The 17,852-nt window shown below is 37.7% G+C and overlaps 2 protein-coding genes across 2 annotated transcripts; both read right to left on the bottom strand.

Moving 5' to 3' along the window:
- Nucleotides 1-502: 502 nt before the first annotated feature.
- dhx40 (DEAH (Asp-Glu-Ala-His) box polypeptide 40) lies at nt 503-9,739 on the bottom strand. The gene is made up of 16 exons (XM_034310877.2): nt 9,356-9,739; nt 7,649-7,794; nt 7,402-7,521; nt 7,020-7,247; nt 6,855-6,921; nt 6,553-6,684; nt 5,583-5,682; nt 5,277-5,363; nt 4,987-5,169; nt 4,816-4,896; nt 3,745-3,902; nt 3,543-3,657; nt 3,349-3,457; nt 2,038-2,202; nt 1,522-1,750; nt 503-861 (listed from the first exon to the last, which is right to left on the bottom strand). Exons 1-16 carry the CDS (start codon nt 9,528-9,530, stop codon nt 743-745), a joined length of 2,214 nt encoding a protein of 737 aa, XP_034166768.2. The 5' UTR covers nt 9,531-9,739; the 3' UTR covers nt 503-742.
- Nucleotides 9,740-9,911: 172 nt separating this feature from the next.
- On the bottom strand, nt 9,912-17,829 carry LOC128320192 (zona pellucida sperm-binding protein 4-like). Its single transcript, XM_053239855.1, has 8 exons — nt 17,408-17,829; nt 17,180-17,301; nt 12,806-12,900; nt 12,580-12,716; nt 12,219-12,408; nt 11,081-11,219; nt 10,717-10,780; nt 9,912-10,566 (listed from the first exon to the last, which is right to left on the bottom strand). The coding sequence occupies exons 1-8, from the start codon at nt 17,577-17,579 to the stop codon at nt 10,487-10,489; spliced, it is 999 nt and encodes a 332-aa protein (XP_053095830.1). The 5' UTR covers nt 17,580-17,829; the 3' UTR covers nt 9,912-10,486.
- Nucleotides 17,830-17,852: the final 23 nt, after the last annotated feature.

The raw sequence follows: 17,852 nt of genomic DNA, 5'->3' as shown, positions 1-17,852 counted from the left end.
TGAAACCTCAGGTAAAAACATGTTAAATGCATATTAATACACTTTCTTTCTCTTAAAACTAGTGTCATTTATAGAATTATGGGTTCATTTTTTATCACCATCCTGCAAAAACTTTTCCTTAAACAAGTTTTTATAAACAAAGTTAAATAATTAATAAATTAATCATTACTCATTCATTCATCTTCAGTGTCCATTTTATCCTGGTTAGGGTCCCAGTGGATCCAGAACCTATCCCAGGAACACCGAGGCAGGAGAATTCACCCCGGACGGGACACACACTGTGTGTACTGTTATTATTTATTGTGTCCTGTAATTATTTAACAGTTGCAGGGCACCATAACACCACACACACACACACACACACACACACACACACACACACACACACACATACACATACACCCCTAGGGGCAATTTGGTGCAGCCAATCCACCTGCTTGTATGTCTTTTTGGGAGGTGGGAGGAAACCCACATTTACACGAAGAGAACATGTGAAACTCCACACAGAGAGTCACCCGAGCCCAGGATCAAACCCAGGACCCAGTCATTTTATTGTTAATGAAATGAATTAATGTACAAGCACTACTTACAAACGTACATTTATTTTAAAAAAAAAAAAATACACATTACACATTACACATTTTCGGTATCACAGTGATCTTTTGGTGGTGGAAAAAAAGAACATTAAAATACTAAAGAAAAGTAAATAACTTTTCACTTTATGAATGTGAACATTCTCGTCTCAGGAATGTTTTGTCTGGAGTCGATTCTGTTTCCGCTGTAAATATCGAGCACGAGCCTCTGTGATTGAGCTTTCATCATTTCTCTTCTCAAGCTTTTTCGATGCATCTTCACTGGTCTCTGTTAAATGAAATCAAATATATTATCATAAAAACAGATATGAAATCAAAGATGCAACATACAGCATGTCATGGTTAGTGCACTAAAAGGATATAACTGTACACTGCTTATCTTTCACTTAGATAGGGAACTATGTAAGATTTTGTGTACACTATATGGCCAAAAGTATGTGGACACCTGACCATCACACCCACATGTGAGTCTTCTCCAAACTGTTGCCAAAAATTTAGAAGCACACAATTGTCTAGAATGTCTTTGCATGCTATGGCATGACAATTTCCCTTCACTGGAACTAAGAGGCCCAAACCTGTTCCAGCATGACAATGCCCCTGCGCACAAAGCGAGCTCCATGAAGACACGGTTTGTCAAGGTTGGTGTTGAAGAAGTCGAGTGTCCTGCACGGAGCCCTGACCTCAACCCCACTGAACACCTTTAGGATGAACTGGAACACCAACTGCACACAACTACTTCTCGCCTGATATTAGTGCATAACCTCACTAATGCTCTTGTTGCTGAATGAGCACAAAGACCCACAGCCACGCTCCAAAATCTAGTGGAAAGCCTTTCCAGAAGAGTGGAGGTTATTATAGCGCATATGGGTGTGATGGTCAGGTGTCCACAAACTTTTGGCCATATAGTGTATGTTTCTGTATAACTTACCCATTTGTTTCTGTGCTACTCTTTTCTTTTCCCACCGTGCCACTTCCTCATCAGTTACTTCCTCCCTAGCGACGCTGCTCAAATCATAAACATCGATCTCATGCAGCTTTGGCAGCAGGTCCTTCACCCAGTCATAACGGATTGGGCACACGGTTCTCACATAAACCCGTGATGTGACCAAGACGTCATGGAAAATGATCCAGTCTAGTTTTGCCTCCTGCCCAAAAAGCTGAAAAAGATAAAAATGCAATAATTTATTAAGAATTTAAGTCAATAAATTAGCTAGTCAGCTGAGCCAGCACTCTTTTAGCACACTAGCTTTGTCTAATGTAAATGTAACCAACTAACATTATATAATATAGCGTACATATAATTCAAACAGTTGTTTTTCCATGCTCTTTTGTTTATTTTATAGTCAGTCTGAGTATTAGCAACTGGGATGTAGCTAAGTGTTTTCATTTATTAATCACTCAGAATAATTAGAGCTTAGGAAGCCAGTTTAATGAAATTCCTTACACATGATGAAGGATGAATTTGAACTGTAGATCCGTGTCCATCCATAGTACAGAAAGCCTTTCCAACAGATCTCCTTGCCACATTAGTAAAATAACCCTGGCAGAGACACTGCCTCAGAAGTTCACTGCTGCTGCCTTCAAATGTCTCCTGTGGAAAATCCTTTTGCTTTATTAAAAAAAAAAAAAAAAAAAAAAAAAAAAACACAGTAAGTGCTGTGCAAAATATGAATCATCATGATTCTTACAGTCTTATAGTAGTTACAGTACAGAGTCTGAATGAGAGTGAAATTGATGTGTTGATTGATTTACTTTCACACTGCACACAATTAAATGAATCAAAAAGCAATACACATTTGCCGAGGGATGTGTGGGAAAAGATGGGGCTGAAAACGTACTTATAAAACTCTTGTTTTTTTAGTGTCCATATATACACCAATGGAAAAAGGTAAACAAAGTCAAGTCAGAGACACTGTGACATAGAAATCACAGAAATCAACAGAGTATGGAGTAGACAGAACCAGTGCTAAATAAATATAAAGCAACCTTAAGAAGGTTTGAGTCAGGAGAGGGTATTTTCAGATATCTTCTGCTGTAATTAGTCAATACAGATGGCAGGCCTGCACATCATTGCACATTATGCAGACTTTTATGTTATTTTTTTTAACTAGACCTAATAAATCAGTACCATGTCAGGTTGAAAAGCATTGCTTCAATTATACCAAATATGAGAAATATAAAACACAAGAAATAAGAAATACAACACAAGGGGACACGCTGTTAAAGGACAATAATCAATGATAGGGTGGTGTGATATGGCCCAACACATAGCGGTGTTACTGTTCCCACCCCAAAGTTGATTATTTTCCAATAATATCAAGTCCTGAAGTATTTTATTCTTTTTATAAGACAGCATTTTGACAATTATTAGAATTAACACTAATTTAATATTGCCATGTCACACATTTATAGTTACATTTAATGTTGTGGAATGTCCATGAGACATCGTGTCGTGTTAATAATAAGACAAAAATGTAGCTTGTCATTGTTAAAGGGAAACTGCAAACCGCAAAGCAATCTGCCCTGAAGACTTTCCCATGTCGGAAAACGTAACGTTACAGCTTTAGCTCAAAGTCATGACACTGGAGACTCCTTCCACGAATGTTAACTAACCATCTCCTCATAGAAAACATCACCATATCAACAATTACACACGTTTTTAAATAACTTTATGCGGAGAATCCACCATACAAGTCCCTGTGTAAGTTGTCACGACAGAAATAATAAGATGCTCACCACTGTATTAACGGAATACCTGTTTTAGACGAAAAAGTATTTCCCTGAGTTGAGCTTCAACACTAAAGGCTGACTTGAGTGCCCGCCAGTGGAGCCAGTGATCTTTACTCCATGCAGATGGATTTTCACTGTGAACAGAGGCCACTGGAGGTCATTAATCTAATACACTTTGCCAGCTGCAGTTGAAAACTGGATTAGAGAATAATGACCTACCTTGCTTTACATTTCTCAAAGATGCAGAGAAGCATGAGGAAATCATTAGAGCTACCTGCACAAGCTGCTAGCTCTCTGTGCATTATCTCAGCTTCCTTCTGTTTTTCCGGAAGACCTTAATGAACAAAATGTAAAATTATATGTACTGTAATAAGAACAGTTGTAATCACTTCAGTTATATCTCTGGTGCTGAAATGGCTACCTGGTCGGATGAAGATGTTTTCCACTGACAGCATGGCTGCCACAGGGAGCATGACCTCCTCACAGCCAAGAGCAGCAGATTTGATCAGTGCACGGGTAAGCCCAGGAGGAAGAGGGAACTCTACCATCAGCCTTCCCAGACTGGTCACATCACCCTTCCTTTATAAATCATAACAGAGCAACACACATTTAGGTTGCATTCACACTAGGCATGTTTTTTTCATAACCTGGAACACCTTGTGGCTCATGCAAAATACACACAGTAGCCATGACAATGTTCTTACCAGCCCTGGCTACCATGACCTAAATTACTAACCCAGCTTGCAACCTAGATTAGATTTATCATCATCAGTAATGATTAAATAAAGATGACTAAACTCTGGTGACGAGGAGATTGTTTGCCTTCACTGTAGCTTTGGAGGAAGAAAACCAAGAAACTGCTTCTGTGACTTGACTGTATATAGCCACAGTTAAGTAGGATGTCATTTCACATATTGGTGAATGTTCCAAAAATAGGCAAGTTTGATTTTCAATTTTATTGCAACATTGGAATACTGACAATGAGATATTTCCAATTCGAGAGGTCATAAATCTCCTTGTATTTGATCACAAACAAGACAAAATTTTTCATCTGCACTTTGCTCTCTATATTAGTTTTTCCCGCTTTCCCCCAGTTTCCAACCTGTTCGGTCAGGAGGTTAAAAAAAAAAAGTGATTGAAGTCACTCTGTGCTTTTTTGACAAGTTCAACCTTTTCCAACTTTGGCAAAAAAAATGACAGCCCACCACGCAGCCTCTTCCAGCCACTGGGAGTTGAGGAAAAAAAAAAAAAGGCCAAATGTAAAAGCACCCACAATGTTTACAAAACATTATTTTTTCTGTTATACAATTTCAGTAATCCAGAGCAGGGACATTATATATTTATTGCCTATGTCTTATACAATTATGAGATTACTTTAATGTTGAGCACATAACAATAACTAATAGCCTACACAAAATGACCTAGGTGTAACATGTTCTTTCAAGCATACCACCTACAGAGCATCATTAAGAAGCTTAAGAACAAAACCAACCTGTCAATTGCATCAAACTGGTAAAGTTTCTTCAATGCATCCAAGATAAACCTCTCTTCTGGATGGTCTAAGTAAGGAAACCTACATACATAATGACAGAGTAACTCTGTTAAAGGTCTCTACAGACAATTACAAGCTTCATTAAAATTAAAAGCTCAAAGCAAGCAATACCTGATAACATCATGGACTCCAAGACACTTGAGTGTGAGGATAACAGAAGTGAGACTAGTTCTCTGTATCTCTGGCACTGTGTATTCAGGCATGCAATTTTCCCAAAATTCCTTATTGTAGATTCTGAAGCACTTCCCTGGTGAGGTTCTTCCAGCTCTGCCTGCTCGTTGCTGAGCCTCGCTTCTGCACAGTTACACCACCAGAACATTTAGACACAACAGACATTCTGATACACAAAACACAGCAGTAGAACTCAAAGCGCCTTGACACATAATTCATTCATTACTCACTTTGATATTGGCACCACATCAAGAATGTCCAGGCCAACTCGTGAGTTGTGATTCAACTGTTTCACGAATCCACTATCAACGATATATCTTAAATACAAAAAGAAAAAATTAATTAAAAATTAAAAGTGAATAAAATTTTTTTTATTAAAAATTAAAATTATGGCTTACTGGACAGGTTTCACGTAATTACTTTCTAAGATCTTTCCCCACTTTTTTTCCCCATCTTTCCATATCTATTTGCACATACTGCAATATTGTAATGGCTTTGTGGAAATCTCTGTCTCACCCTGTGACAGAGTGATTCACCTGACTCCATTGATTGTGAGCGATGTTGCTGCGATGTTGGTTGCCACTACACACTTCCTCACACCTGCAGGTGCAGGCTGAAATATCTGCCTTTGTTGATCTGCAGGCACAAAAACAACCAAGCACATGAAAAGTTACTTTCAATGACTGTGGCCATGATTACATACAGTCACTACTTTGCTCTGAATATATAGGGATGTATAGGGATACAGTGTTCACACTTTTAAAGTTTTTGATACTGTGATGAAATCAGAGTTATCTGATAATCTGAATATAAGCCAATACCTATCTGATACAGAAATCCTCACATTAAGGCCAATGCTACACTTGTCTTTAACTGTGTGTAAACAAGATGGCTGCTGTGGATTTCCTGCATTCGTTTGGCATGTCGATTTATTGTGCGTGCGTGCTCAAAAAATAGATACTTGTGCAGGGTGCAATACAAACATAAATTGTGGAGGAAATATGGTTAGTGTTTAAATAAAAAAAAAAACTCTCATGTAACCACAAACCCACTGAAAAGTCTGTTTTACGTACTATATCTTCTTGATCTTCTGGTTTAGTTATGTAAGGGCATAATTTTGATGTACAAAAGGTATGCAAAGTATTATGTGAACAGTCCTGCTCACATAACAGCTGTGTAGTCGAGTATAACCCCGGGCAAGAGAGTCGAGTTTCTGTTATGTGAAATGTCACCGATGAGATGGTCGCACACGTTAAGACGAACTGTGTCCTATGTTAAAAGATGTGTCATGTCAATCAACATCCTGTACATTCAATGCATAAAACATGTCAGTGGAATAGACTGGAAGATAGATCAAATAAAAATCCAATACCAATTGAAAGTTTCAGACTAGTGCTGGCCAGTATTGCTCAGTATCAGATCAGTGAACCCCTGTGTACGTGTAAATATGTTACGTTTTTTAACAATCACATTAGAGATAAACAGAGCCAAACAGACTGAAGATACCTGTTGGCATGGATCCATACAAAGGCAGAATAAGAAGGCCTTCGACTGTTCTATCATTCACATCATAACGGTAGTCTATGGACTCTGCCTTTTCAAACAGCATGTCGCAGGCTTTCTCGATCTCAGTCTGACCTGAAAGAATAATGGGGTAAACATATAAAATTTAAAACAACAAATTACAAAGGTACTGCCCATATTAGAAACAAATGCAATACTGAATGAGGACACCATGAGAATTTAGCACAAATCATTGTCAAACTGATCTACAGCTAAAATATGAAATGACTAATATCCATGTTTACCTGTCAGAAAGACGAGGATGTCGCCAGATGCTTCATTTGTATGAACATCTAGAGCCACCTTCACCACCTTAAGAAGCAAAGATAGGACCATTACACACTTTATTTGTCTCTTATGAGAAACCTTGTTTTTAAAGCTTTCATGCAAAAAAAAAAAAAAAACCTCACTGCTTTCACATATGCAGAACCATCTTTCTCCTTTGGTCCAATCAAATTGCAGAACAGTTCTTTCACAGGGTAGGTTCTTCCCGGAATTGCAAATACGGGACAATCTCCCAAAAAGGCACTGAGCTTGTCTGTTTCCAGAGTTGCAGACATCACTACCACCTTCAGAGGAAGCGTGCGGCCACGGGAGCCTCGAGACGGAGTCTTTTTCAGCAATCCAAGCAAAATATCCTGTGAGAAACAATAGTGTGAGGAATATACACACAGCAAGGCATAATCTGGGTGGAGTTTAAAAGAAAGGAGAGTTCAAAAGAAAAAAAAAAGTACTTCAAATAGACACAAAAGACTTTTAAGGTAATGACACTTTATGAATGAATGATTATACCGTGTTGAGGCTCCTCTCATGAACTTCATCGAGGATCACAACACTGTATTGCGTTAAACTTGGGTCTGTAAGGATTTCCCTCAGCATACAGCCATCTGTCATGTACTTAATCAAAGTGTCCTAAGAACAAAAAACACAATCAAATCATACTAGAGAAAAATAAATAAGTACACAAGCACACAAACTCCCAGGTATAAAAAAAGTATGACATCTCACATTTATGTTTTAGGATCCTTTTGTTTCTTACCTTCGTGGTGCAGTCGTCAAAGCGCACCTGATAACCAACCTGGTGCCCTAAACTGACTCCCATCTCCTGAGAGACTCTCTGAGCGACGGTGATGGCCGCCACTCTCCTCGGCTGTGTGACACCGATCTTCCCATCTCTACATAAACCTAAACACAAATACATTTAAACAAATATATATGTTTAATCAAATATCTCCTTAATAGTCATATTAGGGTGCAGAAGCCATTCTTTCACACGCTGTATAATGCACTTATATAAAGAGTCATTGGCTGTACAGGCAATGTGGTCATTCAGTCATGTGCTCGATAATTCAGTGAATATTAAATAGTATGTGCTGTTTATAATGTTTATTAAATGACGAATTTCCTTTGGCACAACATAATTTAAAGTACTGTTTTAGAATATACTGTACATATCTTTCAAAAAACAAACTAGCTCCTATACAGTGAAAAAAAATTACTTTATAACTTTATATACACTCTTTGGCCAAAGGTTTGTGGACACCCATATATGCTTATCGAAAATCCCATTTCATCTCCCTTTGCTGCTATAACAGCATTCTAGTTCATCCCAAAAGTGTTCTTTTCCTGCCAATTCAGGGCAGTCAGTCAAAACTCTATGCACTCGAGTTCTTCCACTCCAACCTTGGAAAAGCTATGTCTTCATGGCGCTCGCTTTGTGCAGAGGGGCACTGTCATGCTGAAACATGTTTGAGCCCCTTAGAGTCAGTGAAGGAAAACTGTAAAGCTACAGCATACAAAGGCATCCTATACAATTGAGTGCTTCCACCTTTGTGGCAGCAGTTTAGGGAAGAACCACATATGGGTGTGATGGTCAGGTGTCCACATACTTTTGGCCATATAGCGTAAGTGGTCTTAGTCAGATAGAACCTGGTCTATTTAAAAAAAAAAAAAAAAAAAAAAAAAAAAAAAAAAAAAAAAAAAAAAAAAAAAACGTTTTTCAACAGATTCCAACTTTCAGCTTTCTTAATCTTAGTCAAAACATTTCAGTGTAAGATCTCACACTTTATACATAAAGTATACACAGTATGTTAGTGGTGTGACCCATTTAAAGTAGAATCATTTAGAATTATTGTTGAATAATTTATTCACATATAATGCACACAATATTTCTTAGTTTTTACATGGTCTGCCTGCTGCCTGTATTTAAGAAAAGCTCAGATTCGTGCATTATTGTCAGAGGTCTTGCTGTCATCAGCCACAGTAACATCACTGGTCAAAAAAATAAAATCCATTCCGTAAAACCCATCAGTAGTGTCAACATTTCTCTATTTCTCATTAATGACATGCGGGTGCAGTTAGTCAAGTTTAAAAAAAGGAAGGAAAAAAAAAACAAGCATGCCAATGAGTTAGATTCAATTTTCTTTTCATGGTTCATTTCTTTCCTTTTCTTCTTTTTTTTTTTTAAAAAGAACTAGTATAATAGGAACTATAATAAAGTTTATGCATCATATTTAATATTATAGTCACTATTTCACTAAAAGCCATACAATTAATTATTTGGTTTCCAGTTAATGCTACAAATCCAAATGACATGATAATGACAAAGGCATGCTACTGTTTATGAAAGTTATCATTATTTAAAAAAATGCTAATAAACTAAAACTGTTAGTTAAAATTTTGTTGTTGTTGTTGTTGACAGAAGTCACGCCTGTGGTTTGTGCACTTGGAGAGTGTTGCAGCTCACCAGCCTGATACAGGTACTGCGGCAGCTGCGTGGTTTTCCCACTTCCGGTCTCACCAGTCACAACCAGGAACTGGTTTTCCTTCACAGCTTCTATTAGTTTGTGTCTGTGCTGATAAATGGGAAGGCGTTTGGACTCCGCGTCTCCTGTCCAGCTGGACTCTTCCGGCTTCGACATACTGCAGCTAACATAAGGCAGTTATGACGTGTTTATTTGCTAAAACAGCACAAAATGGCCACCAACAGAGAGTGAACGTAAAGTTTCTTCTTCTTTTGTACTGATAATTATGTGACAACAGTTGGGAAAAATATATTCTACAACTAGCTGAACAGAATGAAATAACATGCAACGCTTTCTTTAGTGATGGTCTCCTTCCTGCATCACGTGCGCGGTCGCATTACGTCATCAACCTCGCGCTGGTGTTCCAACACGGTTAAGTGCGCCACTGCCATCTAGTGGTCAGGAGGAGTAGAGCAAAAACAAATGGAGGAAGGAAAGAAAGACGTGTAATGGGGCATATTTGCTGAATAAGCAGACTGTAGGCCATGTTGAATCAGCTACAGTTAGTGAGGGATAATTGTATATTTGGGGAATTAATTTAAATTTGAGGTATATAGTATGTTAATGCTGCTATTTTACTTCATCACACCACTGAATATTCCTTCATAAACACCCACGACATGTTACTAATTACAAAACTGATTCTGACTCAAAATTGCAAAGACCAATTTGAAATGTGTATCTGGTAAAAAGTCATTTTTAAACTGTTATAAATATACTAATTAACACATTAATCTACTCAACAAAAACCACAAGATTTTGGGTGTCTCATGCTTGGTGAAATGGTGTGACCTTGAGACGGCCCTGACCTTAGCTGCTCTTTCTATCATTACCAGAACAAACATGACACTAAATATGTCAGTCATGAAACACCCCCAGAATATACAATCGAGAAGTTTTGAGAAACAGCACATAAATTACATGTTCCACATCATATTGTGTCAAAAGGTGTACAAAACATAAAACAAATTTTGGCTCCCATTTATTACAGTGGATTTCCTACAACTATACATAAGTATTCAAACTAGTTCTCCAGGTTTTTTGAAAACAACAGCTACACAGCACTGATGCAGTCACATGGCTGAAATCAGAGGCCCCCCTTGAATAACTACTCTTCCGTTGAGAAACCTCTGGACACCAGCATGCCTCCTCTCTGTGAAGAAACACCACAACAGAACAGGAGGTTAAATTCAATCGACCAGTGAAACCAAAATTAAAACCATTTCCCATAATTCCAGAAATGGTGCCACCAGATTACACAAACTGTTAAATAGATATTAAAATTGATGGATTATATATTCACTTCTATTACAGGTCCTCGGACACCGAGCTCCTTTGCAAACTTCTGCATCACAATGCAAGTAAACCTAAAAGACACATTTGATGCAAAGATTTAAAATTATTGACTTAAAAATAATCCCTGTAAAAAAATTAAAACAGGGTCCTGAGAGCAAATAGGAGTTTTAGTTATTAAAATGTGTTCTCAGAGCATTAACTAACATGACAGTTAAGTGGTCAGTGTTATCTAGTTAAGTGCCCAGTCAACTGAAGTGTGCAGTCAATTAGATATCTTAAGTGACCGTTCAATTTCTGCACTGAACACATTTCAATGTCTGAAACTCATAAGTGCTCCCAGGGGTTTCATAAGAAGCTCAGGAGAAATTTACAGATTCATAAATGTCTTCGCTCTCAATAAAAGAGAACATTGTAATCTTCAGCCACTTGTGAAGCTTGGGATATTTTACTCCATCACCAGGCCGAACCTCTAGGACTTCAACACTGTAGTCGTCATCTTGTCGAGGACAGCTGAGAAAATGGAAAATAAATATTGCAAGAAATTCCTTTTGTAACTTTGGTACATCCATACTCTGATGTTATTAAATGAATTACAGAGTTCAATTGAAATGAAAAAAGTAAAGAATAAATGACAGGCTGGGCTGTTATAAGAAAATAATCAACAACAAGGTGGTGTGATGTGGCCTGATGTGAAGCTGAGTTACTATTACCACTTAAAAAGTTTATTATTTTCCAGTAACAGCATGCCCCAAAGAGGTTTAGCCTCTTATACCACAGCCTTTTCCCAATGATTATTTAAAAAAAAAAAAAAAAAGTTGTATTTATTGTTGTGGAACATCCGCTAACCAAGTTAGTTCCTGTTATCACTTATGTTATAGCAGCTATAAACTGTTGTTCCCTTGTCAGCCTCTCTTTTTAGCTCAAGAGGTTAATAAGACAAAAAAAAAAGCCTGTCATGTTACTGAGAATCCGCAAAGCCGTCTGTCTTGAAGACTTTTGCATCCCATTCCACCTCCACAACACCTTCCTAACACCCAAGGAGCCCGTTTATTAATTATTATGCCCATTATGCCTGGTATGCCCATTAAAGCCTCATTCAATCATTGGTTCTAAATACTTTCCCTTTTTTTCCCCCCAAAGCTAAAGTCCAGTTTTTCTTTACATTTCCAGGCATTGGGCTGATGTTGGAACATCCTGTCTGTCTCTTATTCCAAGAATGCACAGTCAGCCTTTACAGTGTCACAGAGACTTCCTGACCTTCTTAGAGTAACACAATGTCTCGAAACAAGGTCAGGTCAAACAAGCACAAAATGTCCTTATCTAATGCCTACACAAGCTTAAAACAAAGAGGATGAGAAAGTGAGAGTTTTCTTCATTACACCCATTTTTGCTACAAATTACATAACAGACCTACAGGCTATAAAAGGACAAAAACAGGTCAAGGCTATTTTCTTACCAAAAAAAATAATTAATAGAATAAATAATCAACAGAGCAGCTGATTAGCGTACCCTCTGTGAAGCAGATTCCATTTGAGCTCATCCTGTGGGTCAGGACTGGGTGTAGCCCAACACTCGTTAAGCACAAGCTCGAGGTCTTTATCCTCATGCTTTAGGACAAATACCTCCACAAATACTGGCTCCCCCAGAGTGTGCATCACAGGAGGTGCCTGGATCTTATAGAAGCTCCTGAAAGAAGAATCTAACAAAGTCTGATTAGCAAAACATAGGTCCAGTTTCCAAAATTGTGCACAGCACTGCTGCAAAATGCTAAAATCACAATAAATACAATATTTAAATGTTGAGATGATTTCAGAAAATGATTTTACTTGATCATTCATTGAATTGTAACTAGTAAATACTCAATACTGACCTGTGGCAAATCTCATCTGAGCACGGAGTATGCCCTCCTTCTTCAGGACGGAAGCAGTTGTTAATATCGGCGCTCTAATTTTAACAGACGTGCTGCTGCTAGTATTGAGCAGTGCATATGTACAAGACATGGTCAGTCTGTAGAGGGGGAAGCAGTTTGTGAGTAATTAAATCTAGAGCCAAGAGTTAGAAATTTGGAGAAAACATAAAAGTGTTAGTAGAAGTACTTAAAAAAAGGGTCTCTAAATATTGATCCTTGCTTGGAACGGGGAAGCTTTACCACCACAATATTCACCCAGAATGTAACTTTTCCACCATGGACCTGCAAGTCATAAAGAAAGGCTCAGTTCTTCAGTGTGTGTCTGTGTGTGTGTGTGTGTGTGTGTGTGTGTGTGTGTGTGTGTGCGCACTCTAATTCAAGCTATTTTCACAAATTTTGGAAGACTATCACACATAATATAACTAACCATGCTTAACCATTAATTATTAGTTTATACAGTCAGGTCCATAAATATTGGGACATTGACACAATTCTAACATTTTTGGCTCTATACACCACCACAATGGATTTCAAATGAAACGAACAAGATGTGCTTTAACTGCAGACTGTCAGCTTTAATTTGAGGGTATTTACATCCAAATCAGGTGAACGGTGTAGGAATTACAACAGTTTGGATATGTGCCTCCCACTTGTTAAGGGACCAAAAGTGATGGGACAATTGGCTTCTCAGCTGTTCCATGGCCAGGTGTGTGTTATTCCCTCATTATCCCAATTACAATGAGCAGATAAAAGGTCCAGAGTTCATTTCAAGTGTGCTATTTGCATTTGGAATCTGTTGCTGTCAACTCTCAAGATGAGATCCAAAGAGCTGTCACTATCAGTGAAGCAAGCCATCATTAGGCTGAAAAACAAAACAAACCCATCAGAGAGATAGCAAAAACATTAGGCGTGGCCAAAACAACTGTTTGGAACATTCTTAAAAAGAAGGAACGCACCGGTGAGCTCAGCAACACCAAAAGACCCGGAAGACCACGGAAAACAACTGTGGTGGATGACCGAAGAATTCTTTCCCTGGTGAAGAAAACACCCTTCACAACAGTTGGCCAGATCAAGATCACTCTCCTGGAGGTAGGTGTATGGGTGTCAAAGTCAACAATCAAGAGAAGACTTCACCAGAGTGAATACCATTGGTGAGCCTCAAAAACAGGAAGGCCAGATTAGAGTTTGCCAAACGACATCTAAAAAAGCCTTCACAGTTCTGGAACAACATCCTATGGACAGATGAGACCAAGATCAACTTGTACCAGAGTGATGGGAAGAGAAGAGTATGGAGAAGGAACGGAACTGCTCATGATCCTAAGCATACCACGTCATCAGTGAAGCATGGTGGTGGTTGTGTCATGGCGTGGGCATGTATGGCTGCCAATGGAACTGGTTCTCTTGTATTTATTGATGATGTGACTGCTGACAAAAGCAGCAGGATGAATTCTGAAGTGTTTCGGGCAATATTATCTGCTCATATTCAGCCAAATGCTTCAGAACTCATTGGACGGCGCTTCACAGTGCAGATGGACAATGACCCAAAGCATACTGCAAAAGCAACCAAAGAGTTTTTGAAGGGAAAGAAGTGGACTGTTATGCAATGGCCAAGTCAATAACCTGACCTGAATCCGATTGAGCATGCATTTCACTTGCTGAAGACAAAACTGAAGGGAAAATGCCCCAAGAACAAGCAGGAACTGAAGACAGTTGCAGTAGAGGCCTGGCAGAGCATCACCAGGGATGAAACCCAGCGTCTGGTGATGTCTATGCGTTCCAGACTTCGGGCTGTAATTGACTGCAAAGGATTTGCAACCAAGTATTAAAAAGTGAAAGTTTGATTTATGATTATTATTCTGTCCCATTACTTTTGGTCCCTTAACAAGTGGGAGGTACATATGCAAACTGTTGTAATTCCTACACCGTTCACCTGATTTGGATGTAAATACCCTCAAAATAAAGCTGACTGTCTGCAGTTAAAGCACATCTTGTTCATTTCATTTGAAATCCATTGTGGTGGTGTATAGAGCCAAAAATGTTAGAATTGTGTCTATGTCCCAATATTTATGGACCTGACTGTAAATAACTTTAAATAAGACAATTTGAAGTAGTTGTTTTGTAGTGGTGCCCCAATTTTGACTAGTGCCACAGACTCTTATATGTGATTATATTATATGTGATAATGCTTCAACCAAAATTAGCCAATATACATGAGCTTTGCTACACAGCTAGCTATCTTGTTTCGTCATATACACGGTTTATCCTATATGGAACAATAGAAATGAAATGAAAACCTTTATTGTCATTGTATATCTCTGTATACAATGAAATTATACAGTTCAGAAACATATCATTCTACTGCCAGTATTGAATGGACAAAGGAATATGGGCTACAACACATACCCTAACAAAGGTAGTTTTTTAACTTATGAGAAGCTGTTATAAACTGTGACTATAACCGGAAATAATATAATAGTCTGTTTATAATTGTAGTTACATTTTCTAAGAAGCTTATCTGCAAGTTAATAGAAATTCCATTTTCTCCATTTACTTGGATCATGAAATTAAACATTCGTACAGATTATCACAAATTTCCTGTTCCACCTAAGGTAAAGGATGTCCACTCTTTAAACACTATAAAACTATAAATCCTATAAAACAGGATAGATCCTTTCTGTGACTTCCAAAGGTTATGATCTGGTTTGACCATAATAAACGTTTTTGCCTAGCTGATATTGAGGCATCAGAATATTATTATTTTTTAAATGTTTCTATAGTCCAACTTTTTGGAGAGACTTACATGAATACATAAAATCATAAAATTCCAGATTTGTATATATTTGCTAGGAACACTCTTTCAAAAGATATGGAAATTTAATTCTTGTTTATTTTGTTTTATTTAAAAAACTTAAAAACAAAAAAAAACTTACCCACACTTCCAAAGTTTAAGAAAAACCATGTTTCTTTCTGCCTTTCAAGTGTATGTAAAGGATTTGTTCTGTAGATCTTGTTATAACTCACCAGTACCTTATCTGAATTTGCTTGTTTTTGGTGACACTGTTAAAAATGTTTGATCCTGTTACATATCTGACTGCCTGCCTCAGATTCAAATAACTGAAAGGCAAAAAAGAACTTCACTACAGCTAATAGACTAATATTATGTTAGCCCTGACTTTTTTGTAGCTTGCCAGACTACAAACAAATGTTGCTTAGGTGTGTTCCTTTTATGCCTTTGTAAAAGGTCTGGCTACACCCCTGATACAAGAGCCTTATCTATCTATCTATCTATCTTTTTGTAGATGTAGACAGTGTCTTCAATCTTGCATAATTTCTTCAAAATGCTTCCACAGAAACAGCAGCTCAGCTGTTCCTTAACATGAATGGTAAGAGAGGTGTGTTTGGCAATCTGATAGAAGATCCACTTATGCTTCTTATTGAAGATGTACTGTGTGTAATCAAATGTATTAGGGGAGATGAGTCATCTGCATAAATGGAAGTAAATCTTCTTAACAATATCAGTGCATAGATGTTTACAGTACGTACTGATGCACAACTGTAGTGCTTTTATAGTTTTACAGCTATTTAAATACTGTATAAAATGCAATGCATGGAAACATTTAGTTAATTAGATGGTACAGTAAGATTTAATGGAACAGTTTCAGGTATAGTCAGGCAATATGGTGGCACATTGCTGCCACATACATATTATTTCTACTCAATTATGTCATAATAATGAGATAAGTATGTTTATTAATTGTTTCTCATAATAATGAGGTACCGTTATGGGAAGCTACATAATGGTCTAATTCATCCACAAGGAATAATGGCACTTCCAATAGGCCCGTTTGATTCTTTCGTCTGTACAGTCTCAGATGTTTAAGATACCAACACAGTGTCTGCATACTAATAATAATAATCCTGTCAACATGGCTTAATGCTAATAAAATGTCTTTGTGGCTTCTGTTCCACACAGCATCTGCTCCGTTCCATATATAGTTGACTAAGTGGCAATGAATGAAACAAAAAGTGGGAAATACGTTGTCGCATACAAAATATGTCGTTTTAATGACATATCATCTCGTTATTATGAGAAAATTTATCATTTTAACAACATACTATCTCATTTTTATGGGAAAATATGTTTTTACAACATATCTCGTTATTATGAGAAAATATATTGTTTTAACGACATAACATCTCATTTTTACCAGAAAAATGTTGTTTTTACACCATAATATCTCGTTATTATGAGAAAACATATTGTGTTAACAAGATCTCTCATTTTTACAGGGAAAATATGTTTTTACGACTTAATATCTTGTTATTATGAGAAAATACATCATTTTAACGACATAGTATCTCATCTTTACGGGAAAAATACGTTTTTACGACATGAATACCACAGCACTGTGACCACTGAAACCTGCTGCAGAATGCTGGGACATACACATGGGCTATGGAGGGAAAATAACTGCTATCTACACACTGCACACTGCACCGTTCAGGCTAGATAACAATAGGCGTGTGTCGACTCAGAAGTTGTAAAAGCTCTTAGACTTACCGTTTTCTGAATGTGACAGCTGCTGTGTGAAACACAGATGATGATAAAGTGTGGTGTCTCTGTTATGCCATATGAGCACCTCCCTGCCATCTTCCTAGCATTACGGTACTGACCATGCTCATCTGCAGAGCCATTTAAATAATGTGCATTGAGTTCAATACAGTGCTTTTATTTCTTTATTTGTTTGTTTATTTATAAATTTCTACTAATCTCAGACCCAAAACCTACCTTGGACATAAATATACGTTGGCACTGGCTGAGTGAAATCTTTGGAAATCTGCGCGAACATGTTTTTGGCTGTACATATGATGGTATCATTGCTTTCAGTTTGTTTATAAAACCCCTGGACTTCACACATCAGCAGCACAGTCACCATTAAGCCCCATAATGTGGCAATCATGGCCAAAGAGAATAGGTTTTTTTTTAATATAATGTAAACTTATAGCTTGGGTTAGTTAGTCTACAGTCCTCTAAAAGTGATACAAAAAAAAGATCAATGACCTCTTTTTGAGAACATCTCAAAACCACTTCCGTTGAATTAAACGCAAACCGCAGGTGCACGCGCGCTTACAAACAGCTGCATGCCATTCCCTCCTAACGAGAAACGCGCTCCCGGTTGAGAATGAGACGCGCATGCGCAATAGCACCCGTGTCTCATTTCCGGTGCGCCAGG

Source organism: Pangasianodon hypophthalmus, chromosome 14, assembly GCF_027358585.1.
Source record: "Pangasianodon hypophthalmus isolate fPanHyp1 chromosome 14, fPanHyp1.pri, whole genome shotgun sequence".
NCBI classification, from domain to species: domain Eukaryota; kingdom Metazoa; phylum Chordata; class Actinopteri; order Siluriformes; family Pangasiidae; genus Pangasianodon; species Pangasianodon hypophthalmus.
This window is presented reverse-complemented; position numbering and strand designations above follow the sequence as displayed.